The following is a 27,535-nucleotide window of genomic DNA, read 5'->3' as shown; positions in this document are numbered from 1 at the left end:
CGCGTTCTATCCAGTGCGTTTGACATTTGCACCACTGAAGCAGTCCAGGAAAATGTGTTAAGCTGCGTAACAAAGGCTGAGTTTAAGGCAAGCCCAGAGGTCCTAATTGCATGCTGGGGATTGCGTTTCAGGAAGGAAAAAAAAGATAAATCCTGTTGGGCAAATCGCCTTGATATTTTTCTACCTCACATCTACTCCAGTAGCTAAAAGGGAGACTGTAAAGCTCAGCTTTTGCCTGCTTCCATGAGCAATGACAAGTCGCTATCACCAGATGTGTGTAGCGGGGGGCAGATAAATTTGTGTCCTCGTACCTCCGCCCCAGAGAACCATATTCCCTAAGAGATCAAACCCGGCAAAGTGGCTCGGGAATGCTCTTCAGTCTGTGTCCGTGGTTCCAGTAATTCCTGGGGGGGGGGGGGGCTGTATATTTTTGGTGCACAATAATAAATATCTAGGAGGGTCCCCCATCTGCCATTTGTGGGAGGGGCCATACTGGTTTGAATATCCTTGCATCAGCTGACGGCTGGACTCTTCAACCCCCCCACCTGCCATGACCCACGTTAAATCAGTCTCAGGAGAGGCTGCTGTGTCCTTTTCCGGGGCGACCTGCTGACTTACTAAGGAGGTGTCTGTCAGACACCACAAGCCTGGCCTCGGGATAATTAATCAACAGGGTGGTGGGGCTAGACGAGGGCAGCTCTTAGCAACCGCGGTCAACAGCCCCCAAAAGCTGGGAGTGGGCTTTGGAGCAGTGCCCTACTCTGCCACCTGACCATATCGAGATGGACCCCCTCCTTGGACCTGCCCACCATTGGTGCTCGACTGCGGTGGCCCACGCACGTTCTCTCTCCCCCACTTCGTTTGTTTGTTGTCATGGCTCGCTGTAGCTTATCTGAATCCCCCCCCCCCCCCCCCCTGGCGTGGGTGTCTCTGACAGTGTAGGCGCTCCTCTCGGGGCCCACTGCCGTGTGATCTTCCGGCTCCCTGGCCCACGTTCAGCTTGGATATCCGCAAGAGGATTCTGCTTGCCAGCCTCCCTCTGCCACCCCCTACCCTCCAGACCCCCACGTGAAGGTGCGTGCTAGGGGTTTGACAAGCCATCTTTGTCCTGCCCGGCCCTGCGGTATTACCCCTGGTGGGTTTCTCACCCGGCCTTTGATTGCCCGCAGGAGCAGAAACAGTCGTCCGCTCGATCCAAGGGCAAACCCTTGCCCAACAAATTGGCGACTCTGCTCCGGAATCCTCTTCATCAGCTATTGCGCACCTCGGCCACCCTGCTGGTCATATGAAGCGAGCGTGACATGACAGGAGGGTGGCCCGTCTATTTTGGTGCGACCTAACTAGACATGAGTCCAAGTGGACCTTCAAGCAAGGTGCTGTCTCGAGTTACAGGGCGCCTTCTATTTATACGGCTTTAAAGCGAGCCGAGCGATTAGGCGCGGCGATTTGCTCGGCATCCGTGGAGTTAAATTGCTGCATAATGGTGGGGGGAACCCTCTGGGTTTGTCGATAACCCCGGCCTGGACAAAGCCTTCCGTCGTGTTTCTGGGTTACTGTTGACCCCGGAGACAAAGTGTCCTGACGGCACTTGCTGAGTCAGGGTGCTTTTGGGGTCTGCCCCGGCTCCCCTGTCTCGTCTGGCTGGAGATGGTGCGTGTTTCCCGCCAGCGGGGCCCACGGCTCGGTGCTGCTCCACGGAGCAGAGCACTGGCCTACTTTCGGGGACGCGGGAGAAGAGCAGGGAGAGAGGGGCAGGGGGCTTGTTTGGATGGGAGATTTGACCGAGTGCCGGCTTCATTCCTGTGTTCGGCCACCTGTCTCCCCTCCCGCCCACCCAACGAATGGCAGCGCCGAACGCGAGCCCTCCCTCCCTCCACCAAGCAGCCCCTCCCACCTTCCGGCCCGGTCCGATCCGCTTGCGCGAAGAATGCCATCTCCTGTTGACACGGGCTTTGCCAGAAAACACAGTGATTAGGGGGGGGCTTTGTCTAATTAATCCTTTCCACCTCGATGAAAGGGGACAGATTGCCAGGGTGCAGGGGAGGCTTTGCAGCCTAGCCGCAGTGTACCGCAGCCTAGCGTAGCCGCAGCATTACTGCAGCGTGGTCATAAGACTGCTGCAGTGAAACCTTCACGTAGCTGCACATAGGTATAGCCTAGCCTAACCACAGCTTTGCTGTATCATATCCTTAGCATAGTTATATCCTTAGCATAGTTATATCCTTAGCATAGTTATAGCCTGTCCATAGCATAGCATAGTTATCGCCTGTCCATAGCATAGCATAGTTATAGCCTGTCCATAGCATAGCCATAAATTCTACACCTTAGTCATGGGCTAGGATTCACCTGTGACATTATGCCAGCTTAATAAATCGCACTGTGAACACAGGAAGTCTTATGGCAGATCTATATTATGCCATTATAAACCTAAAATTAGCTACATGAAGTCTTGGAATATTTTGCAGATCCTATAGACTGTTTACAAGGTAATGAAACTCTTACATACATGTAAATGTGCATGCAGACTTGTCTCGAATTGAAAACCTCACGCCATCTCTGCCGTGCCATGGTTGTCTTTTTGCCAAATATGTCAGGTTTTTCAGGTACCATAAGTCACATTCCTGATGTGAGTCGTCTCCCACGCCGACAGCTGAACCCGGCACTCGGATGATAGGAATTTGGCTCCAGAGGGCCTTGGGTGACTTTATTCCCCGCTTGGCTTTTATTTCTCTACAGATTTTGACCTTCACCACCCGGAAGCAACTAAAACGGGCAAATGTTTCTCTGTGCAGTTTGTGCCCCAGCCCAAGTGCATCTTTTCAGACAATCCAAGGGTACCTGATACAGCACTGACACTTGCAAGGCCCCTCCTCCTGGGCAGCTTTGTGGTGGGGGCTCAGCCTGGGCCAGGCAGCATCCTGGGCTGGGTTACCCCCTGCATGGGATGCCCAGTCTTCTCCCGGCACATACCCACGTTTATGTACAACATCCTATTTTAATATGATTAACCTGGTCAACCTCACTGCATGTTGTTGGCGGGTGGGAGGAAACCCCCTGTGATACTGGATGGATGTGCAAATTCCACAGGTAGGATTAGGTGCCCCCCCCCCCCCCCCGTGTTGCCGTGCCACTTGTGGTATCATTAACACCGCACCAATGGGGGATTCTTTGTTAGAAGATGTGAGGTACTATGGTTCTATGCAGACAGGTGTGAGATGATCAAGCCTGTAATGGTAGCCTGTAAGTGTACAGCTTACTGAAGAGAATTCAGAGAGAGAGCCAATCAGATTGGTGAGGAGGTGGGTCCAAGCAGCTACAGTAGGCTGATTGGTTGGTCCCACCTCCTCTCCAATCTGATCTAAAACTCCTCCCCCCTCATTTCGTCATGAAATAGTCTGTTGTCAGATCAGCGGCGCTTTGGCTGTATAATCAGCATTTATTTGGCCCCCGCTGCTGGTTTCATTAAGGTGGTGTTTCTGTGTTTTTCCCAGGGGGGATTGTTTTCATTTAATCTGCCTGTCGACCTCATGGTCTTTAGTGGCCTCTTAATGCGACGAGACGACAGGCGGATTGAAACGGTGGGGCAGGGTGATGGAGGCAGGACTCGGGCATCCGGCGCGGTGACGATGGTTGGCGCCGGGCCCGCTGGGCCAGCCCCTGTCTCTCTGCTGGAGACTGATGGGGACCCCACACAGATTTGCTGGGTGGCCAAGATGACGGTGTGGATGGCAAGTCGCGGGAGGGGGATGGCTTTGGATGACGGCTTCTTCATCTGTCTAGCGGTCAAGCTTGCCTGGGCCTGGATCTTCCTCGGTTTTTGTGGGTGCAGTCGGTGCTGACGAACGTAAAGATGCTCGGCGTCCACGTATTTTCTTGCTTTTTAAAACGAATAATGTGCCAGCCTTAATTATGGCATATTAATTATTGCTCGAATTCTCTGCCTTTCTGCAATTAAGATCCTGGAAGATAGATGAGTCTAATTAACATTGGATGTTAATTTGTATTATTTTCTTGCAAGTGAATTTTTGCATTCAAATATTTTTCGGCGCTTGCAGTTATTAAATACGTGCAGATCTATAATTTATGATGACCCAATCAAACTTGATTGATTGATTAATTAGTATCTTAATTAAGACATTGGTGAGGTTGCAAGGTGGCATAGATCTGTGTCAGTTTTACTGGGGGGATGCTGTTGCATTTGCGTGCTCTTAATGTGAACAGTAGGGGGCGACGTACGGCTCGGTGGCATAGGACTGTACCTATGATCAGGATGTCACTGGTTCAGATCTTGTGGCTGGCAGAGTGATGTCACCATTGGGCCCTTATGCAAGGCCCTTAACCCCAATCCCCCCCCCCCCCGGGGAAACTGTCCGACTCTGCTCTCTCATATTCACTCGTGCATCACTTTGTACGAAAGAGAAATACATTTAAGGTGTGATTTCTGTAGAGAATGTTATGAAAGTAACGCAACACAATTCTGCAGATTTTATTTTCTCTCTTATGCAGTGAGGAATGCTCATGGCACTGCATTTGTGCATGTTAAGGAATGCTTTGTAATTTCCTGTACAGCGATCCACGCTAAGGGCGCTTTCAAACTTGAAGGAGTCTGGCTCGGGGAAACCTGTTATTTTTCCTGCTCTGAACTCATGGTTTCCTCGGCGACGGAGCAGTGGGGTTTCACCTCAGACCGCGAGAAGCCAGTTTTGCCTGTTCTCAGTTTGCACCTTGACAATTCAGCACAGGAGGTATTTGCTCCATCTGTGATTTCTAGGTTTTGGACCCGGTTCACTGCCATCATATCACATGCGTCCCATGCTTGACATGGTAGCTGTACACTAATGAAACTGAGCCCCCACCCTCTGGTCATGGGATGGTGTAAATGCCAGTGGTCACATACCTAAAACACCCCCATGTGGACGTTGCGTGTCTGTTATACCTCCCATAATTCTCACATTGATCGCCTGGTTGCGGAAACCCGTTTTTGTGAGTTTCTGAGAACCCAGAGCCAGTTCTCGGCATCCAAACGTCCTTTCAGTCGTGTAGAGTCACTTGTCCGCATGGTACTTGCTGGCGTGTTTCCTGCCACATGTGACACAGGGAAGACCCTCATACTCAACAGGGGGCGGTTGGTCATCGATACAGCTGATGGTGACAGGCTCTTCAGAACCTTCCTGCCCCGTGTTGCTTTAATAAGTTCTTCTTGGCCCAATCCTCAGGCACCCCCCAGACACTTCACATTTTTGCTCCCTCTCAGCTCCCGTCAGACCAGGGATTCTGTGTTCTTGGTTCCTTGTTTGCGTGATTCGGGTGTGCTGAGAAGGGGCAGAAATGTATGCTGAGAGACACCGGTGTGGATGATTCAGAGGGAACGGAGTTGTGGTGGCAACGAGATACGGTGGGGAAGGGTTGAAGGAGACCGGGCCCCAAGCCGATAGTTACCAGAATGCTGTCAAATCACCCCAAACACACACGCACCCCCTGTCCCTCAGACCGTTGCCCCATCGTCTTCTCCTGCAGGCTGGTGACTGGTTTGCCGCCGCAGCCTTCGAGTTGCGAACCTTGGATCGATGGTTATGGTGATATGGCGCATCGAGCTCCAGGGGGCGCTAGAAAGCACTGCCTCTTGGTGCCGACCCGCACGTCAGCTTATGTGCAATTGTGAAGCCGAAAACCATAACAAAGAGCTTGGGGGGAAAAATAGATGGACCACTGGAAAAAAAATCTGCTTGAATGGGAAATATCCTCTGTTGTTCTTTTTGGTAGCTCACTCTTCCTGTCTGGGCAGGATTTTCCTGGAGCTCAGGGTGCCAGAACCCCCGTGATCAGAGCTGATTTGCTCACCCCCGCCCCCATGTCACTATGCATCACATCTTATTATCTCTGCAGGTTGCCCCATTAGCTAACTACCCTAATTACTAAACCTGTAGGTGGAGTAATGGCTAAGAACTGGAACATGTAGTTCAGAATCGGAAGCAGAATCATTTTAACTTGCCAGTATACGATAGGTACAGGAATTTTGCTTTTCTAGGTCACCCTAGGGCAGGGGTAGGGAACCTGATCCATGGAGGGCCGGTGTGGGTTTTTGGGATGGCCTCTCAATCAGCCAATAACAGTGGATTCCAAGGACTGGAGTTGAGAATCGCTGCTTTATTATTGGCTGACTGAGAGGCCATCCCAAAAACCCGCACCGGCTCTCCATGGATCCGGTTCCCTACCCCTGCCCTAGGGAGAGTCAGTGCCAGAGTCCATGAGTTAAGGTATTTAATCGGAATCATTCGCGGGAAGCTCCCAGCTGTATCAAAGGGTGAAACTCTCACGTCGCTTTACGACGAAGGAATGGGCTCGGCGGCGGCACGTGAACGTGGATGATGGATCTGCGGGGAGCAGCGTGCAGTATTCGCTTGTCCAAACGCTTTTTACAGTAATGGCATCTCTGCGGAGTATTATTTCCTATTGTTGCCCCCACCCCACTCTGCGAAATATTCTGACCCTCTCGTCTCATGCCTCGGTTTCCCTGGCAACCAGTTACATTAGATCACTCGGCGTCGTAACCTGGCGACTGACTCCCGGGAGACGCAGGGCCAGCGTAGGTGCCACGGCGGGTCAGCCGGAGCCGGGATCCGGACCGGGGAGGGATGGCTCAGAGCGAAATCGCATTTCGGCTTTGAAAAAGAGTATCGCGAAATAATGTGTTGCTGCCTGCGGACCTGGAGCAATAAAGTGTAATGGAATCAAGTGATGACCAGCCTTAAAAACAGTGAAGTGTAGGAGCTCTGTCAGTCCCACCAAGAAAAGCAGTGTGATGAAACTAAAGGGGCAGATAATTCATAGTTCTGTTTGCTCCTCTTGTACTGTAGGATTATTATAGGATTCCTCTGATATTCCTTTTTATTACTTTTCGTAATGAAATCTTCAGGTAACTTTGAATGATGGGATATACTGTGACGTGCGATAGCCGAGTTTATCAAACGTATCCCAGAATTCCTTGCATCCCATTCTTTTATGCGCTTCAGCATGCTGAGCTTATTAAGAAATAATTAAAACTCGCACAGTTAACTGGATGGGGGCTCTCTTGCCTGCAGTTTGTTCAGGATACATGTTGAAATGTGAGCCTGCGAAGCCTTTCCTTGTGTGTGTGTGTGGGGGGGTGGGGGGGGGTGTTTTTTCCTCTTTTTCAGTCCCTCTGTGTCTCGGAGAGTCTCTGCTTGGATTTCGCGGGGAGGTGCAGTTGTTTTTCATTCCGCTTCTCCCCCTGTTCATTCTCCCTTTTCAGCCGTGTACTGGGAGCGCCCAAAGCATGTGTGGGAGTTCATTTGGTGTCCGCCCACTTTATGCCCCTAGCCTTCATATATCGGGGTCCCACCCTCCACTATATCCACCCACACCCCCTGCTACTTTTCTCCTGTTGTGAATCCGAGCTCGGGCACATTAAAGTTGCGTTGCTGACTGATCGCCCGCTAATGCATGTTAAAGAGCAGCATGTAGATGTTTAAATGACCCCTTCCTGGCCTGCCTGTAACCTTTTTATGGGAGGGGGGGTAGTGCTCAGCCGAGTTGGGTAATTCAGGTCCAGAATGTAAAAATCTAGACCAAGATTTTGTTTCAACCAACCAGTTAAGTATAAAGAGTCACAGTCACAGAGTAACTCAACTGGTTGGTTGAAACAAAATCCTGTTCTGGACTTTTAATTTCGGAACCTGAATTACCCGACTCTGCTGTTCAGATCTCCTGTGCATCGGACCCAACCTATCAGAGCTACGGTTCCTTGGTGTTCAAAACCAAAGTTGGCAGCAGAAGCCTGTTGTCTCCAATAATGCTGAAATATTTCCTTTCGTATCGGAAGAGAGACCCTCTGTCTGGCCTGTCCCTCGGCTAGCGTTCCGTCCTTTGATAGCTCGGCTTTCAAATTCGCTCTGAAGTGAAGCTTCGCCTTTGCAATTTCTGTTTTTTTTTTTGTTCGCAGGCATTTAAAGTATCTGTTGTGGGAAACCCGACGCTTTGAAAAGGGACAGATTCAGCACGATGTTTTTGCATCTCCTTGTGCGTGACGATCGGATTCAGAGATAAGGAGACGAATAACTGCGACGGTGTTAATGCGTTGCACGGAGAAGGCAATTTCACAGGAGTCACAAGAGGAAAAAACAGAACACCCAAGGAGAATTACTTAATTGTAATTATTGCTGGTACCTTGAGGCCGGGTGTGTAATTTCAATCACTGCTGGAACATCTGCACCATCATAAGCAATGTGCACGTTTTCTGATACCTTCTGATGACTAAGACTCGTCACTGAAGGCATGCACTATGTTGGAGGTAAATCACCTACCCGGATAATGCAGAACCACTTTAGCCTTTGGCTCTTAATCGCCTTGGCAACGCGGCAGATTCTTGCATTGGGTCCTTGCAGCGTTCGCTGTATTGGATTGAGATGGAGCAGGATGCGTATTTGAATCTCAATCAGGTGCCTGTCTTTGTACCCTGTGTGTCGGCAGGCTGCCGTGTGAATGAAAGTCCAGAGGTTGGATCCTGGTCAATACCAGCGCCTCCTCAGCCAATATTGCTTATTTTTGCCCCCCCCCCCCCCCGTCATTGGGTTTCGTGTCCTGACGCTTGAGCAAGGCTGTAACGGTTTTCAATGGTTAGTGTCACTGGTAGGCCATGGTACGCCGTGACATAACCATTAAACGGTGACTCTTCTCCCGGCCAGATCCTTCTCGCCGTGTCTTATTGATGCGTCTGCCATGGAACATGCTGATGTGTAAGCAGCAAAACCGTGTGTGTGTGTGTGTGTGTGTGTGTGTGTGTGTGTGTGTGTGTGTGTGTGTGGTTTTTTTTTTTTTCCCTCGGAATCAATATACTGATTATTAGTCATAGGACTTGCGCTGGATAATTAAATCATGTTCATATTGCTCATTCATTTGTTGTTCCTTTTTGATCACTGATCCCTGAAAGATGGAGATGCAAATTCTGGAGTTGTGCATCAAGAAATATGGAAGGCGTGCGGCTCGGGGGGGGGGGGGGAGGGGGTCCTGGCCGCGTGCTGGTGACGGGCAGGTATCTGGGGGAAACGAAGGGGGCGCCAGGCTCGAGGGGTCTGGGCCGTGTGCCGCCGATTGCCGGCCCTCTGGGGGGGGGGGGGCAGTGCACTCTCTCTCCTCAGCATGGAGATGAGTCACCCACACTCTCCCGGGGTAGGATCCGCGTTGGCGTTGATTAAGAGCCTCAGCGGTGTTTGCCGTGTTTACGGCTTTCTCCCTGGGGCTCTTCAGAGCACTGAAGCGATTTTAAAGGAGGTTTGGAGCGGCCGGCCCCATAAAGAGGGGGAAAGCCCAGTGGCAGCGTCTCTCTCTCGTGATAAGTGTGGTGGACGGCAGCAGATTGGGAAAGGAAGGGAGGCTTGAAATCCGCATGCATTCAGGGATCACTCTGCCCGTTCGTCTCGTTTAGTGTCATGGGAATCCACGTCCCGATTCCGTGTTGTAATTTCATCGGAAGGTTTTCAAGATATTTCGAATGTTGAATTATTGATTAAAACATTTATGAAATTCTTAATGAGGGCTTTTGTGAATGGAAGACACCTCGGTATATAAAATGAATATATCGCACGTTCATCTTCCAGTTTCTTGTACTGGTTGAATTTGTTGGGGGGGGGGGGGGGGGGGGTCTGGAGCTTATCCCAGGCAGCATAAGGGCACCAGTTTGGGGTCCAGTCCCATCACAGGGCGCAGGCGCTATGGACAGTTTAGAGATGCAGGGAGAAACTCGTGCACATGCACTCTCACGCGCAGAAGTCTGACATCACACGTGCATTAAACTGGCCATTGCCGAATATTCAAATGCAGAGCACAGGAAACGTAAATCCCTGCAGGACTAATGAACAGTGTACATTTGCTCTGCGCTCCCTGGTCACATGACCTCCTTGTGGTTTAGATGAAGATGACATGGCACTGTGCTTAGTAGGGTGACACGTGGCTGCAGTCAGTGGTGGGCAGCAGCGATCACCACCGCCGCCCCCTGCTGGTAACGGGACCCCAGTGCAACCTCCTCACCGGGGAGCTTCGGCAGAGCAAAAGAATTTTAACGAAAACTGAGCCACAGGTTTAAAATGCAGTGTTTGAATAAAATAATAACTGTGCGTTAAAAGAGCACGCCTGGAGTGGATCCCATCCATGGCGCTTAATTAGAGCGCACTGCGAGAGCCGCGTAATCGCCGTTGGTGTGGGGTGGGCTTTGTGGTTCACTCAGCACTTGGCAATTCAGCATGAGGATTCACAGCGCCTGTACTGGGGGCGGGGCTGGGGGGGGGGGGTGGAATCGCAGATGTGTGGGTTATGGAGATCTGTTGATAGATGCTGGTCTTCGTCAGCGATTCTCTCTCTCTCTCTCTCTCTCTCTCTCTCTCTCTCTCTCTCCTCTCTCCTCTCCTCTCTCTCTCTCTCTCTCTCTCACACACACACACATACACACTTTCAGTCACTCAAACCATAAGTACAGGAAACGGGCAAACTCAATTTCCCTGATGCATGCTGGGAAATTTCATAACTCCAGCAGCTCGCTGGAGTGTTTGCTCGCTGTTCAGTGGATCCCCCTCATGTCCCCTACAGTGTACCTAAGGTACAGGAAAAATGGCTTTACACCTTTTACGTGGGAATCGCACGTTAATCGAGCTAAAGCAAGTCTCTTCCCTTGCTTCTCCTCCATCTCTTTCGCTCGCACCTCATTTGAGACCCACCCCTCCCACCCTCCCCCGCCAACGAGGTGGGTCTTTCCCAGAAGACGAGCTCAGTCCGGCCATAGCCCGGGTGACCGGTGGGTGCTGCCCGTTAAGGCCTCCCTGAATCCTCCTTATCAGGTGTCCTTCTCAGCCTCAGCTGCCAGCTGTTTAATATGTATGCAGGCAGTCCTCACTCTTATGACTGTTTGCAGCGGTCACTGTGGTCTCGGTTTAAAATGATTGCATTTTTAATGGACCCACCAGGCCCTGGCCTGCAGCCGAAAGCTTTGCTGCTGCAGTCACTTGCAATTGGACCTGGCGCCCGCTATATATCTATATTTATATATCTATATTTTTTTTTTATCGGTTTCTTTTCCAAAGGAGACCAATTTGTAGCGTGTGACCTCAGGCAGGTTGGGATGCTGCTCGCGTAATTGGCCCCATGGCTGGGGGAGCCCCGCGGAGCTGGGGGAAACCCCCACCTCTTCCCGTCATCATGCCAACACCCTCTGACAGCGGCATTGATGTGCGCTGCCACCCCTCCGCCGCCGCTTTGCCCGCCAGGCGGCATGTCGAGGGCGGCTACGCCGGCCAGCGACAGAGCCTGTAAACAATCGGCCCGCCGCGACACCCCACCTTCACGTGGGTCGACCCGCGCGGCCCATTCCTGTCTGAAGGGGGCGCTGATGTTTCCGTCTGCACTTGGCCGTCGCCGACATCGCTCGGAGCCTCCCCTTCCCGTGAGGTTTTTATTTTTCCTTTGTGCGGCGCAAACTGGATTGTCGGGACATTGCTAACATTGTTGTCATTTTTGTTATCCGAGCCGGTCAGGCCTGGAGCTCAGGAGCTTGTTTCCAAACAATGTCCTCCTCATCTTTCCGCCACGTGGGGGCCTGTAGGGACGACTTCGCTGAGGGCGTCTCTGTACAGAGCTCGGCTGTCATTCACAATACGAGTAGCTGGTTTTTTATTTTTTTTGCACTATGAAACACTCACTGCTCAGTGGTTTTGTCTGATTTCAAATTGATACATGATAGAGATTTAAGATTTTGGCTTAAATCCTTCCAATCTTAAACCTTTCGATGACGCATCAGTGAAAACTGGCACTTGGTAAATTGTCCTAAAAATGCCTGTCGCAGTAATTTCTGGTTGGCCAGCCAGTGGGATCCTTAGAGGTGTTGGAGGTGCCAGCTGTCTTTTCGAGGTCACCGCTATCCGATGCCGTCCGCCATAAACTGCGGCTTGTGTTTTGCTTATAACGCTCCTCCTGTTTTGGGCAGCGGCACTTATAGTGATGAATGTAGCTAAGTGGAGTAGCATGGGGGAGTAGCTGTCCTGATCGCTGCTCCAACGATCTTACCGCTCCTTCCTCTCTGAGCCGCTGTGACCATACAGGCCTCCGGCACTATTGATCTTGAAAGATCTGTTATTACAACATCCGCATCGTAGAGGACCTGCTCCTTCCACCAGTGCCACAGCCACCCCCCCACCCCCCCCCCTCCCCAGGCAACCGCATCCTCTCCTTCTGGAACGGTCCTTCAACGGGCTCAGGACCATTAGGAACGAAGCCGCGGAAGATGCCATAATGGAGCTTTTAGCTGCGGATACCGGTGGAAGCCAGACCTCCCCACCGCATACTTACCCTCCCGACCTACTCAGGACACTCAGGGGTGGGGGGTAGGTTTCCGGGCCTTTCTGGGATCCGCCACCTTGGCGTGCACGCTGACAGGGGCCTCAAAAGGCGAGGGCTGCCACGGTGCCCAGCCTGCGTCAGAGGGCCCGCGCGCTCTCTTCAGCCCGGTTACATAACACTGCCTGGATCCAGCACTTGGCCGGCACATGCGGAGTCGGAGAAAGGAGGGCTTGCGGGAGGCACCACGGGCCGGGCCGGGCCCACATCGAGAGCTTGGCCAGTGCCGGCATTGTCTTCTAATTGGCCTGCTGTATGGGGCCATGTTATGCTCTCTTCAGTTGCGGGATGGTGTATACTGGGATAAGATGTGAACCGCAAAATGCCGTTCTTTCCCCCCCTCGTTTCGCGTTGCTGGCTTCGCCCCCGGCCCGCTGACCCAGACGACCCCCCCCCCCCCCCCCACCACCCCCGTCTCCCGTGGCCCGGCTGATGTCATTTTCATTCAGTTCCACACACCACACAGGTGGCAGGAATTTGCACCAAAGCCGATGTTATTGCTCCTATTTTTAGTCGCTTTAGTGACACGTGCATCCAAACCTACTATGCAGTTTTTTTTTTTCCACACTCAAACAGATACAAACTTTTTGCCAAATTCGGGTTCGGATTCCTGCTCCATCCTAACGCTACAATCGCTGGCCTCGGGGTTGTGATTCCGTGCCTTTAATCAATGTGTTATACAACCAACGGCATAGGGATGGACTAAGAGCCCCGGCCTGGGTATTTACAGCAGTCCTGGGCGGCACTGCGGTCGATCCAGCCAATATATGGACTGTTCGCCGCGGGATTCTGGCACCTCGCGGACGTGTTGTGATCAGTCAGCCAGAACAGGCTCGCTTCCATGGCAGCCTTCCTATTGGCCATTTTCTGGCTGCTTCCAAGTGTGTGGGAGGACTGTGTCCTTCCGAAACCTCGCTAATGACACTGAGGAGGCCGGGGCACATCCTTGCAAAGTATTTCCAACTTCAGTACCTGTATTGCCAGAGGGAGAGAGATAAAGTGAGAGATTTCCTAACACTGCTTAATATCTGGCCGCTGTTGGAACTAGACGACTTTGTGCTTGTGTTTCGCTTATCGGAGTCTGGCCATATACTTTGTTTGTGCCTGTGTGTGTATTTATAAACAGTGCAAGCTTTATCTCAGCGCTACGAGAAGCAGAGAATGGTCCCCAGGACATGATTTAATTCAGAAACAAGATATCCACTATCCAGCTTTGATGACCTTCACGGTTTTTAATAAATTCTGCCGATTTTCTCATCATGGCAAACTCCTACTTTGTGTCCACAGACAATGCAGAAGGGAATTAATTACTTTCCCTGCACCGTCGGAGCATTTCGGTCCGGGAATCGGCCTGAACTCCTCTATGATCTCTGTGCATTCCTGCTTTTTCTCTGCAGTCCTCGGACTCATGTGGAATAACATGATTATACAGCGGCAGGACTCAAGACTGTTAAGAACAGTCTAAGAATGAATATCCATGTACCTGAATTCAGCCTCCTCTCCTGCAATTTTTATGCCTGATGTGGGTTTTTTTTTTTAAATTCCATAATACCTAAGCATTACTTCCTGACTAAACCAGTTAAGAAGAAATGAATACAGTAAACATTTATTCATTCAGACCAGTGAACCGACAGGGAACAGGGTAAATATACTGGTCGTTTCAGCGGCTTTTCAGTGTTTCCAGTCCAGCACGGCACAGATGCTGACCTCTTGTTCTGTCACCAAAGCGGAAGGACTGTTGCCTAATGTCGGCGAAAGCTCCATCCCTTACTTCCTGTGGAACATTCCCATGGTGCCGCGGGGCTGCACTCGGCGGAGCCTTGTCGTCGCCTGCCGTGGCCCCGGATGTGTGGGCCTCTCCTCCCCTTCGCGATCCTGACCGTGTGCCCTGGCCGGCAGCCCCGGCGTGAGCCTGGCACCGTCAGAGGAGCAGGTGTAGGGCCTGCCTTGTGACGCCCCAGTGGTATCCTGTAAACAAGCACTCTGTGGTCCCTATGAAGAGAGGGAGGACCGCTGCTAGTCCAGAAGGGTGCCAGGGGCCCGCCTGCGGTTGATCTAAGGGGCTGGTAGCCATCTTTCTCCTCTGACTCTCTCTAACAGCTGGAAATGCCTGATATCAGTGGTTAGTTCAGGGGTGGAAAAAGCTGATTGGCCAACAAAGTGCCCCTCCCCCCGTCACTCACTGATTCAAAACATATCATTGGCTAGTGATAATGTTGGTCCCGCTGTGTGAATTATAGCCCCTCTACGGCAGCACCTTAAATCCTACAGTCGCCCCAAGGATGAGTTAAGTCTCTGCAGATCGAGAGCAGGATCTGAGCCTTATTCCACAGGCCTGCTAGATGTAATCCCACCACTTCCTGGTAGGATGCCATCCTCGATAACAGCTTTAGGTATCTGCTCCTGGGTGAGTGTGTCTCATACGCGGAAGATCCCCGTGGCTGGTTACTCTGCCGGGTTCTGCGTTACGTAAGAGGCGTCTGAGCGATGACTAATGCCACGGCCACAGGTCCGCGCCGATGGCCATTGTGTAAGTGACACAAATCGCTCTCATGGATAATTTATGTGTGGGTAGAAACACTGCTTCAGATCAGCCCTGCGCTTCGTGAACCGTCCCGCTCTCGTGTTCCGGTAGCCTTCTTTTTCCCGTCAGCTCCGTTTAATTAATGCTTTATTTATGTCCGCATGTCCCCCAGAATGGTTTGCCTGCTTCCCAGTGGTAGATGGCGTCCTTTGGCGATTCTCCTCTATCGTCCACGTATTCGCACATGAATGGGAGTGAAATACCTGTTATTACTTATTAAACTGTCATGTCTGTCAGTTTAATACCCGACACCTGCTTCATAAATGTCCACAGAGATGCAGGGAAGGCAGAGTTGTTCTGTAAAAATGGCAGTTGGGTCGCTGACATGCTCGCTTAGAGAGAGAGAGAAAGTGATTTGTTCCCCAGTTCAGTTCAGATGTTATGGAAAGTCTGTCTTGGCTGTCTTGAGGAGAGCCAATCACGGCGGCCGTTACATTTCGACCACGTGGGCGCCTCAGTTCAGTGTCATTGAAAGCCTCTCTTGCAGAGAGCCAATCGCGACCTCCGTTATATCGTGAACCTGCGGTGGCCACCTGCAGCGAGGTTAGTAAACATTCGCCGCTTGAGATCGAACAGCTGTCAATTCACAGCACAACACCAGCCGACAAGCCTTAAAATATAGACGACAGAGGAGCAATTAAAAGTTTAATGCGCGTCGCATGTACGGTGTGTATCACAGTTCAGGGAGTATTGTTCTGACTGAATATTGTCCTCCTTTTGAATACGTTTTGAACTGTTGGATTTAGTGCGGCGTCGCTGTGTATTACATGTTTAACTCACACTTCCGAGGCTTGAAGTGTGAACATGTTAGATGAACACCAGTGCAGTGTGTACTGTTCTTGTGCCCTGCGTGGCTTCCTGCCCAGGGTGTCCCATGCCCTGTGCTTCCTGACATAGGCTCCAGATGCCCCCCTCCCTCCCCCCCCCCCAACCCAGGTCTGGATAAGCAGATGGATAGTTGGGCCTGGCTTTCAGCCTGCATGCGAGTGCGTTTCATTTTTCAGCAAAGCTCATTAGCGCCGAATGGGTGCCGAGGAACGTTCGCCGGGTTAAAGTGGGTTATCCGCCCACGCGCCGGTCACATGATCGCCCAGCACGGCCTCAGGGCGCACACACACACACACACACACACACACACACACACACACACACACACACACACACACACACACACACACACACACACACACACACACACACACACACACACACACACACGCGCGCTCGTGTGAAAGTTGGAGAGCATGGTGATGAGCAACAACATTTTCAGTCATCAGAGGCCAGTTACAAAACATACAGCCTCACGTGACAGATCTATATCTGGAGTTTATGCGACCATCAAGCCAACTTGAGAGTTCTCCGCATGCTTTAGTAATAATTGGTAATTAATTTCGTTAATGATTAGTGCACATACTGCTAGGTACAGTCTCAAAGTGTTTACTAGGGGGGGGGTCTGATTTTAATCCAGATGAATGAAAACACACAAGTTAAATGAATTAGTGTATGTTTATTTTGCGGGGGGGGTAAAGAACATTTAAACTCCCTAAAACAGCCCTAAAGACACCCCCCCCGTCATCTGTGTCCATGGTAATGGTTTCTGTGGGCTACATTTCTAAGCAGCACGGGGGGGGCAGTCTCCCGTTCGCAGCGGCAGTAAAAACAGGAACGCATCACGGGACGTTACCCAGCAAGCTCCACGGATCTGATGTCGGGCCCAAATTGGATTATGATCTCTGAGCGCAAACGAGCTAAATCCTAAATTAGACCGTATTACTTTCTGCTCGGGTCTGATTTCTTGCAGCACGTGAGGAGAGATGCATTGTGGGATTTGGTGTTTGGGACCTGCTTGGGTCACGATCGACACCCTGCTGTCCCAGATGGTGTGATCCGGCATTCATGCGATGGTTACTGTCTCTCCCCTCGCTGATGTATACACGAATCGGACCCCCCCTATTCCCCCCCCCCCGTGCACCTTAGCAGTGACGCCTCAGGTCTCCATGCAGCAAGTGGGCCATTTTGTCAGAGTTTCTGGATTAGAAGCTGTCACTGTGGCTGCTGCGTTTGGGTGGTGCGGGGGGGGTGTGGATTCGGTTTCATCCTTCCCCCGCGCAGGATGGTGGCGGCTTCGCTGGTGCCGCTTTCCATCCTGTCCTGATTTATTAAAAATGTGGGGGGGGGGGAATCCATTCTCCAAACTGCAGACTAAAAACAGCCTGGAAAATGCAGGCTGGGGCTCTCCTAACAGCACTTCCCTCCAACCCGACCAATTCCACTCGGATTTCTCCATCTATCACTCAGGGCCCAGACGGGTCATGTCTCGGCGGTCGGAGGGCATCCTAGCCAATGCTGATGCGAACCAATCTGTTCCAGGTTTAGGGGCGTGCAAAATGGGCAGCCAATCCTAGCCTGTAGCGGGTCTGCCCCCTGGCCTTTTAAAACCAATGGCAATCAGGCAGCTCTCCATGAAGACTATTAAAGGAGAGTGGCCCGGTGTAGCTATTAGCGCTTAGCGATCACCGCACATGCCATCGGGAGCCCCCTGTTGTTCTGGTGGGACGTGCCCCCTTGCCGTTCTATACCGCCTGTACGGTGGCGCAATTCCGGGGCACCAGTGTCCTGGCGCGTTATCAGTCAGTCAGTCAGAAAGCCAGATGTCTCTCAGCGTGTTAATTAGTGGTATAAACGCACCCGTGCTGGACACCTGGATACCCGTGTCACCACGTACGCTCACAGTTGCCCCTGCCCTGCTAGCCAGGTCATCAGGATCTCCCCCCCCCCACCCCCCCGACCATCAGCATCCGTGCACCAGCCACTCAGACGACCCGTTTCCATAGTTTCTGCTAGTTGTTTTTTTTTATAGGTGTATACCTCAAACGTCGCCGGCTCTGAAGGGGTCTGAGCATGTTTCTTCCCATGCATTTCTGGAACCGAAATACTGTAAATCACGGTAAAACGCTGCTTTGTAAAGATACGCCGTCATAAAACGGAATGTGATTGATAGGCGGAGTAAACCTGCCGTAGTGGAGCAATGGGGAGGAAAGGGTGTCCTGCTCTCACATGTTTGCGCACGGCTTCTGCTGTGATCCATCATTTCGATGATAACACGAAAGCAGCCGTAGAACTAGCCGCAACTGAGCACGGCTCAGTGCGTCCTTAAGGGTGACCTGCCTGCACACGTATAGAACTCGAGGGTAGTCTGTCCGTGCCGCCTGTTTAAAATCCCCTTCAGGATCGAAACGCACGCCGTTGGACGCATTTCTGTCAGTGGGGAAACATTGTCGATTTTTTTATTTTTCCAGAATGTCCTGTTCATGCCGATCCGCGTAATGTTAGCTGAGAAAGCTCCAGAATAATTTCCCCTCTAAATCATCCACCATGTCAGGTTCTCCTTTAATTGTTCTTCCTAAGATTAACCCCATGCTGGTCTTTTAAGCAGGAGATCCACCTCTGTAGCCACGTTCAGTTGTATTAAACAGCTGTACCCCAAAGCGAGCCCCCCCCACCACCACCACCACCGGAGTGGTTCTGTCCGGAATCTTTTATCTTTTCGTTTGTTCCATGTACACATCCATGATGAGCATAATTGACCTTTGGGCAAATGATGGCAGGCACAGTGGGAATTCCACTCCTAACCCCCCCCCCCCCCCCCCATCATCACTGCCATCCCAAGAAGTAATAGTTTTTGGTTTAATGTGTGTATAAATTTCATTTCTCCGTACCACCAGGCAAGTGATGGAGGGGAGGCTGATGAGGGAAAAAAACCGCTGACTCGGGCAACACCTGAGCACAGCTCCGGTGGGGGGGGGGGGGGCTATAAAACACGAGGGGAGAGACAGGGTGGACATCAGCAGGCCCTGCACATCGATACCATCTCCATCGGGATGGCTTTGCAGCTTGTGCTCTACAGCGCCTCACGGTGGCCAAGTGGTGTTTTGCATCCAGTTTTTTCTGGATTATTTTTGCCTGGTGTCAGGGTAACAGGTACTTTGCCTCTGGAATGTAGATGTGCAGACTCTGTGGATGTTTTTGTGCAGGGGATCTTTCCATCAGGCTGGAGTTTTTTTTTTTTTTTTTTTTTCTATCTTTAATACCTCCCTCACCCCCGTGTTCTAACGTGCCGTGCGCCCTCTTTCGATCGTGGTCCACGTGCTCCCGATCTGTGATCATCTCACCATGCCATGGCGAGCCTGGGGCAGCAGACACAGATTTGGGGCGTTTACACACCAGCGATGAGTGTGTAATTGGCCAGACGCGCCGTGCCAGCCTGGGATTCCAGGGCGACGGCTGAGGCGTCTGTGCATGCGTGTGCGTGCTCATGGTCTGCAGGGGGGGCAGGACAGCGTGGAGCGTGTTCTCTGGGCCCGGATAACACATTAAAGCTTCAAACTCAGCCGCCTGCAGGTTTCATTCGATTTCTTATATACCAGGCACCCCCCCCCACCAACGGGGAGCATTTATAAGAGGGTAACTACAGTCTCCCTTGCTCTCTGTATACATTGGTATGTTTTGGGATGTACTATTCTGTATGTGTGTGTGTGTGTGTGTGTATGTGTTTGGGGGAGGGTCTTCACCTCTGGTGCTCCTTGAGGAGTTCCTTGCGGGGGAGGTGTTCATAGCTGTGAAACTCCCTGCCCCCTTTTGTAACGTTTTGTTTATCATTTTGGCCGGCAGTGGTGACACAAAAGCGGCAAGTCTGGGGACGTCAGGTGCTGTGGGCGGCCCGCTTACCCATTCCTGCTCCTGATAGCCCATGATTTATTCTCCCCTCTATTATACCCACCAAAAAGGGCTTTGCACAACCCCCCCCCCACCCCCCAAGGCCAAACAGCGTAATGACACTTTCACTGCAGCAAGATTCATTATTACCATCGTGCCACTGAGCTGAGCTCTAACTGAGCTTTCATTTTATTCAACATTTTTATTCGTATTGACCTAAACCAGATTTCAAAAAGATTATATTTAAGGTCTATCATCTAAGGTGTCTAAGTTCTTCATTCACTCCAGGCAGTTGAAGATTCCATTAAAGAGTCAGGCCACTGAGGTCCCCCCGTCACCTTAATTCCACCCAGGGTGGTGTTTAAATGTGCCATGCGTCCGATAAGCCCGCATCCTTGCAATATTCTTAAGGTGTCACTCGGTGTCTGTCTAAGAAATGACCCACCCAGAGCTGTGATTGGCTCTCTGTACTGAATGCCACTGGCCAACCAACATGCATGTTACAGGGATTTGGTTTGATATGCAAAATGGTATCTTGCGTGTCCGATCACTGCAAATCTTACCGATTTACCTTATGTCAGTGTTTCTCAAACCAGTCCCTGGGGGGCCTTCAGACGGTCCACATTTTTTGCTCCCTCTCAACTCTCAGAGGGAGGGAGCAAAAACGTGGACCGTCTGGAGGGGGGGGTCCCCAAGGACTGGTTTTGAGAAACGCTACCAAAGACCAATCAGAGGATATCATAGTCCTGGCGGCCCTGACATATCGCTGACAGTGTCACAAATGGGGGAAAATGAAGAGTGCAAATGAGATCCGTGTGGATGGAAGGGTGCAAATTGGTTCTCCAGTCCGGCCCGTTCCCCGCCATCCTCCGTCGCCATGGCAGTGATAACACCAAATGGGCCGTTCTCAGTTCGCTGCGTTGTAGCCGTTCCTCGCTCACTTATCGCTGCCCCGCTCGCATATTTGTCCTGTGCTCCACTCCTCCTTTGGTTACCATGTCCAGCACAGTATCCAAGGAAACCTCTCACTGGCCACAAGGGTTTCACAGTGTACGAGGGGTCGTTACAGCAGAGATCACGTCGACAGGTGGATTGCCGCTTCTGCGTTGCACTTGTGCTCTTAGAAATAATTAAGCTTTTTTTTTGTCACTGTCCTGAACTCGTTTTGAGCCCATGGTTGGGTCTGCTTCACGTTGATGGATATATGTTATTACTCTTCCTTGGGGGACATGGCGAGATGTTACACCCTCCCTTCCATGCCCGAGAATGCTAACCGGGGCTGACAAAGGCCTTCATCCATTTTCCCACAGTTTCAGCCCGTACCTCATGACTGGCCATTTTCTTTATCACTTTTCTCTCTCATTCCTTTTTCATTCCCGTTGGGTTAGGAATCGTCATTTTTATGTACGGACATGTGGATATCGGTGTTTATCTATACACTTTCGTTTGCCGTTGTTTAAGCTTTTCATTACTTGTTCCCCTGAAGGTGGTGTCTTGTTGCTGGTTTGTGTGTCCACCCACTCTGCAACGCGTGCGCATTTATACACACACACGCATGCATGCATGCTTATATCCTCCCACATGTTCTAGAACGCTCGGCCAGTTAGGCTGTCAGCGTGTTACTGTGTTAATGATATTGTCAGCAGTGGGATAGCTGGGTGTGTTTCGGAGCTGTCGCTGAAGCAGTGTGATGCAGTTATCCAGTGTAGGCTGAGGCTGGTCCCATGTGGCCTTTGGGTTCATCCCTGCTGGAGCTCGAGGTTCGATCACGGGTTCGGGTTATTGGTACGTCTTGAACGCAAAGCTCGATGTCATTTAAGGGGTCCTTAATTTTGCCTGAGATCGCGTGGCCCCTCCCTGTCCTCAGCATCCAGGTGATCATGGCATGTCCTCACAACCTGAAAGCAGACCAGAGCAGTGGAGTGATTTTAGGTGCCTATTTAGCTTGCGTACCCTCCTGCCCCCCTCCCCCCCATGTAGGTGGGTGCTGTGTCGAAACAACATGTCAGGTGGAACCGGAGATCAGCAGGGCAGCTTCCCCCCTGCGGTTAATGAAGATGAGGGACCTAGCAGGTGTGGTGAATGAAAAGGCCTCTGTGAAAATCCAGCTCAGGAAACATCATGTTTTCCACATCTCCGCGCCCCGAGGACCCGGTCCGGTAAACGCTGGGCGGAATGAGGGATGACCCGGCCAGCCCAGTGCTGCCACTTCCCAAGGACCTGTGTGTTTTGGCTCGACTAGCTAGGGTGGCTCGTTAACAGAAATCGTTAGGGAGAAGGTCATGGTGTTCTTTGCCGGCGTAATAATTAAGAAACGTCCTGTTTTTCCCTTCCATCGGTGGGTCCATTAGTGATCGCATTTCCTGCACGATGAAATATTCAGTCAGATTTATTAGGTTGTTGCACAGGTGCAGAAATGCGCACCTAAAATAAAATGTCACCCTTTTCGCTGTGAGTTTGGCCCCAAATGTGGCGTTTTGTGCATTTGTCGGGCAAAGCGACGACGTAAGGCGCAGCGTGCGGAGAACACACAGCGGATACCCGGCTTCTGCTGACATCATCGCAGCTTTCGAGCGCTCGCACGAGGTCGCAGCTCAGGCTGGGGGCAGCCGGGTCGGCCTCCTTAAAGGAAACGCGTCTGCTGCGGGGGGGGGGGGAGTCTGCCGGCCTGCACCTGCCTAACCTGCTGGCTGCACTGGTTAAGTTAATAGATAACATGTACTGGGATGAAGACATTTGCAGACAACTTCCAAGGTCACTTGGAAAGTAGCGCAGTGGAGCGTGGGCTCTCCCACCCTCCCCCGTGCCCCCACCGAATTAATCTGCTGTTCAGGAGGGAGCTCGATTTCCATATTTTCCAGCCTCATACCAGTCAGTGTTTGTGTTCTGCTGGTTGCGGGGTTCAGCAGCGCCCCCCCCCCCCCCCCCCTGCGGTGCTCCTTGGGTAGCGGGGGGGGGGGTGTCCATGCGGTCGTCTCACGGGGAAGGTTGGGCAAGCAGAAGCCCGAGATGCAGTTCTCATTTGTTGAGACAGCGTGGGGGGTGGTGGCGCGGCTCACTTTCACATTCTGGTGTGATGCACAGGAGGTTCTGGTCCAAATGACTGGCAACCAAACACCCAAATGTGTACAATGGGAAGGACGGAGAGCCCCCACATGTCCCTGTCTCTTCCTATTTTATTGCCTTGTGCTAGCTTACCTCCTTGTACACAATATAAATGAGCCCCCTTTGTAATGGTGTTTGCTGAAGCTGGGGAGTTTGCCATATTCACATCTGAAAAGGGCAGTAGTATATTGGGGAGGGGGGGGGATTTCTGTCCTTGGTGGCAGCAGGAGCGTCCAGCAGCACCAAGTTAACGGTCTCTGCCCCCACAGATCTATTCCGTTTATTTCTTTCTATTCAGACATATTTGGAGTTCCAGCATTTCCGGGTTGGCTGCTTACGCCGTCGGCACTCTGCCCGTGATACCGCTTTCAGGGGAAGGGGGCTGGCTGGCACAATGCCGGGCTGGTAAATGTATAAACCTTGAGGAATTTAATAGACCCGCGAGGCGAGGTGTTTCGTCGTGGCATGGGGGCTTGTGATCTTAACTGCCACCGACACTCTCGCTACTTGAGAGAAGCGCCTGGGACCCCTGGCGTGGAGCCGCGGGCATATCAGGTGGAAACCAGCTCTGACAAACGGGGGCGGCCGAAGAGGAGCCCCCCCTCCCCCCACCTTAAGGGTGGTGCCCTGGGAGGTGCGTGGTAGCCACCATGATGGAAGACCGGGAGAGGAGATCATTACCGGTGGGAGAAGCGTTTAGCATCTGCGACAGATAGCTCTTCCAGTGAAGGCTGCCAGTCGATTACTGTCTAATTAACTAATTTGGATTCTTGCTTGCCCTAAATAACAGACAGTTTGTGCAGAAGAAAATTCTCCATCCTGAGAATGCATTTGTTCAGTTGTTTTGTTTAATTGGTTTGTAAATTTTTTTGGCTTGTTTGCTCATTCGCTTGCTAATTCATTTGCTCCTTGCTTTGCTCATTATGCATCGGTGTGTCAGGGGTCAGACGCTGCGAAAACCATGAACCAAGCAGGTGAGCAATAACGAGAGAGTTATTCAGTAAGTTTTTCAATAAGAGATTTTTTTTCCCCCGTCTTAATTTAAGAAGAAACTAAACTTTCCCAGCAATTACGGGGATTTGTGTGACACTTACGACAAGTTGGGGAGCCTGCTCTCACTTGCCTTTGAACACAATTACCGCTTTGCAGCGGGAAGTGTCAGCTTCACACGGACCACCATGTGCTCATCGTAATTAACCGCTCTTAGAAACACCGTTTTGCGTATGGCGGGATGGTTGCGCAAGGCATCGTCTCGCTACTGACCAACTGCAAACCGCTCATTCTCTTATATTAGCTAAATGATTTCCCTCGTTGAGGTAAAGCCCCCCCCCCCCAACTCTCATTTGGCCCTATTCACAAAAAGGTTTGGAGACCAGTGCTTGGCATTGCTTAGACGTCTCGTAAATGTCCTTCCAAAAGCTGATTGGACGCGTTTAGCCGTGTTAGGGATGGCGTCCTGCAGAACAGCTACATCACGAAATGCGACTGATTAGCAACGAAGATGCGGAATGTCACAGCACCCCTATATAAAAAAAGAAAACCTTAAACAACCCAGGGAAGCTTTTAAATATGAAAGGAGTTGCCATTTAAGAAATGCTGGCAGCCACAGGCAGCGAAGGCGAACGGTCGCACTCCAGGCTCCCTCGTCTGACGGAAGCACAAGACGCTCCTTACAAAAGCATAATCGGGCTAATTGACAGCGAATGGGAAGGCAGATGTCGCCTTCCGGCGGCGGAAGGGGAAGCCCCCTTTGGCGGCTCGTCGCCGTGCAAATGTTTCAAATTGGATCTGAGCTTCTGCAGTTCTGTGTCATAGGCGGGTCGCTGTCGCTGTCGGTTTTGTTTCGAAAAGCGTGCGTTTCATGCCAGTGGGGCAGCTTCAGCCTCTGTGGACGTCACAGCTTCCGAAGAAGGCTTCAGCACTGCTGCTTGCTTATTGTCCAACGCGACATTTAAGTGAAGATCAGGGTCGGCCAGTGACCCTGGGGTAGTTGGGTTTAAGGGTCCAGAGGCCCGACAGTGATGTAATTACTCCAGCAGCCGTGGGTTTTGACCCTACGACCTTCTGAACATGGACACAGACCTCTGCCTGCCGAGCTGCGCAGCAGATATGAATGTTCTGAATGCGAGGGGAGCCCTGGGTCCCGATTGCTCATTCTCTGGCCTTTACCTCCTCTTCTCCGCCCATGACCTCTCCTCTCTTTTTACCCACAGCGGTCCCTTTCCCGCCCAGCCACCGGCTGACGGCGAAGGAGGTGTTCGACAGCGAGGGCAAGCCCAAAGTGGACGTGCTGAAGGCGCACCTGACCAAGGAAGGTCGTGTGGAGGAGGGCGTTGCCCTGCGCCTCATCTCTGAGGGGGCGGCAATCCTGCGGAGCGAGAAGAACTTGCTGGACATCGAGGCTCCTGTCACAGGTGGGTCGCCTGCCGTATCCGCCCCCTTCCACCAGCCCTGTCAACAGTGTTTGACATTTCAGGCCCAGAAGCTACAAATCCAGTACAAGACTTTGTTTTTATAAAGCAGCTGAGTCCTCTGTGCCTCTCTATACACAACTGGTTGGTAGAAACACAATCCTGGACTGGATTTGTAGGTTCTGGACTTTGAAATGAAACACTGCCTGTCAATAGTGGATCTAAACCAGGCCGAGTCTGAATGTTGAAATAGCACATCACCAAAACCGAAACCTGGTCGAAAGTTAAATGAAACTAAAAACAAAGCCAATGATTCTTGAGACGAGATCCCAGCACGTCCCACATTCCGGGGATTGGCCTGCTTTTCCTCGCATCCTGTATCTCCCTGCATGCAACAATCTGGAGGCTCCAGTTTCCCGGGACGACTGGCTTCGACCCGCACTTGATCCTCGAGTGACTAACTGAAACACCCTTTCATGACGAGGGCAGGCGCGCCGCTTGGGGTGAATCACGCCGGCCGGCTCTCCTCGCCGTCGTCGGCATTGTGTTTGTTTAGCGTTTCATGACTTAATTATACTTTATAATGAAGTAAGGGGGCCCTTTGATGATTCAATAATGGGATCATTTGCAGACATGAGGCTGAGAGAGAAGCCGGCAAATGATGTTTTCGCAGAACGTGTTCGGTACAGTGTGAGGTCGTTTCCGGCTCCGGTGAGACTTCAGCTCGCTAACCTCTGTCCACGTTCAGTGCACACAGTGCGGTGGATGTACAGGCTGCCCCCGGCCCCCGACTGTCATCACAGCCCCAAACATTCACTTTATTCCTTCCACTGTCGTCCCCGGCATGTAGCTTTTCGGCGAGCCATGATGCTTGAGTCGGTCTTCCCAGAGAGTCGGACTTTATCTCTCCCAGCTCTCCGTCCAGTTGACCTCAGAGCTCTTGCATTTCCCCCGAATGGAGTCTCTCTTTTTAATGATTTTTATCATGTCACAAGTCGGCGTTCTGGGATCCGAGGACAGTGCGCACCCTAATTGGATGCCACTGGTGTTCGTCGACCACTCTTCACCCCTGCGAATGAAAAACCGAATCCGATGTTTATGAACTGCAGGCCCCCAGCCCATGAAATCACTTTTCCTTGCATTTCGATTTCTGTTTGGGGGGGAGGTTGAATATAAAAGACGCTGGTGTGCTGGCCAGTCTCTCTGACTGCGTTTGAGCCGGAATTGGCAACCGGCTGCTGTTTTAAAGCCCTTGGACTACAGGCATCCCCCCCCCCAATGGAAAGCAGCCTGGAAAACGGAAACAACAGAAACAAACCCACAGTATGGCGGTGCTGCTTTGTTAATCCCCGCCCTCTCCAGCTTCCTACAGACATGTGACCCCAAAGGCTGCAGGTCATTGGTTGGGGGGTTGGTCCTGGAGGAGGCTCCTTACAATGATCCATGTCATCAAATAAAATATTATTATTATTATTATTATTCATTTATTTGAACAATTATAATAACAATAGATGCTTCACCTCTCTGAATTGGTGTTGTGCCCCCCCCGGCTGTCTGCTTTCTCCTGTTTTCTGTGGCAGTGCCGTCCCCCCCCCTGTCCACCCCCCCCGGGGCACTTGAGTGTGGCCGGTGGGCAGGGAATCCTGGGTATTCTGGGCACTCTGGCGTCTGCCGCCACCGTTCATCATTTGGCCCATTCTGTCGCGCAAATCGCATTTGCGAGTGAGACGCTGCGCTTTGAAATGCGCCTCCCACGCACAGAGGAGCCCCCGTCATGCGGCTGTGCTGCGGTGGCGCCGACAGTCACATTATCCTGGGAGCTCGGCTTGCATTTCAGGCTGCACATTTTGGATCGCGGGCGTCGGCGTGGATTCCGGTGTCGGTGTGCTGATACGGTGTGTCACACACCTGGGGGGGGGGGGGGTGTTCCCTGCTGCGGTCTGTTAACTCTGGTCTTTGCTCATCTCTGTGATTTTTTTTATTTATTTTTTTTTTTCCCCATTTTACTGACGTGAACGTGTCGGTGATTTCACTTTTGACCAATCAGACGCTGTAGGTAAGTCTGCAAATTTGAGCCCCCCCCCCCAAAACCGCTTCTCTCTGTTAGGCGCCGATATGCCTGCTTGCTAATCGCCACGAGGACCAGCTCAACCAGGAAAGGCAGCAACCGACTCATATCTGACTGCGGTGAAACAGGAGAAGCTCGCCGTCTCTGCACGTTAAAATGCTTATCTCCCTCCCCCCACCCCCCACCCCCCACCCCCCGACAGTGTTTTGTAAACACAGCCATCGCTCGTGAAGACGTGGCCTCAGGCCT

The 27,535-nt window shown here is 51.7% G+C and overlaps 1 protein-coding gene across 4 annotated transcripts in view; it reads left to right on the top strand.

Annotated features, from left to right (window-relative positions):
* LOC125704542 (protein phosphatase 3 catalytic subunit alpha) overlaps positions 1-27,535 on the top strand; it is a 76,295-nt gene that overhangs the window by 11,801 nt on the left and 36,959 nt on the right. For all 4 annotated transcript variants that reach the window (XM_048970214.1, XM_048970215.1, XM_048970216.1 and 1 more), the window contains exon 2: positions 25,021-25,221. In XM_048970214.1, coding sequence (XP_048826171.1) covers positions 25,021-25,221 — 201 coding nt within the window. The remainder of the gene's footprint in view (positions 1-25,020; positions 25,222-27,535) is intronic.

The sequence above is a fragment of the Brienomyrus brachyistius genome, chromosome 12 (genome assembly GCF_023856365.1).
Source record: "Brienomyrus brachyistius isolate T26 chromosome 12, BBRACH_0.4, whole genome shotgun sequence".
Taxonomy (NCBI): Eukaryota; Metazoa; Chordata; class Actinopteri; order Osteoglossiformes; family Mormyridae; genus Brienomyrus; species Brienomyrus brachyistius.
The sequence above is the reverse complement of the archived record's forward strand: the minus strand, read 5'-3'. Positions and strand labels throughout refer to the sequence as shown.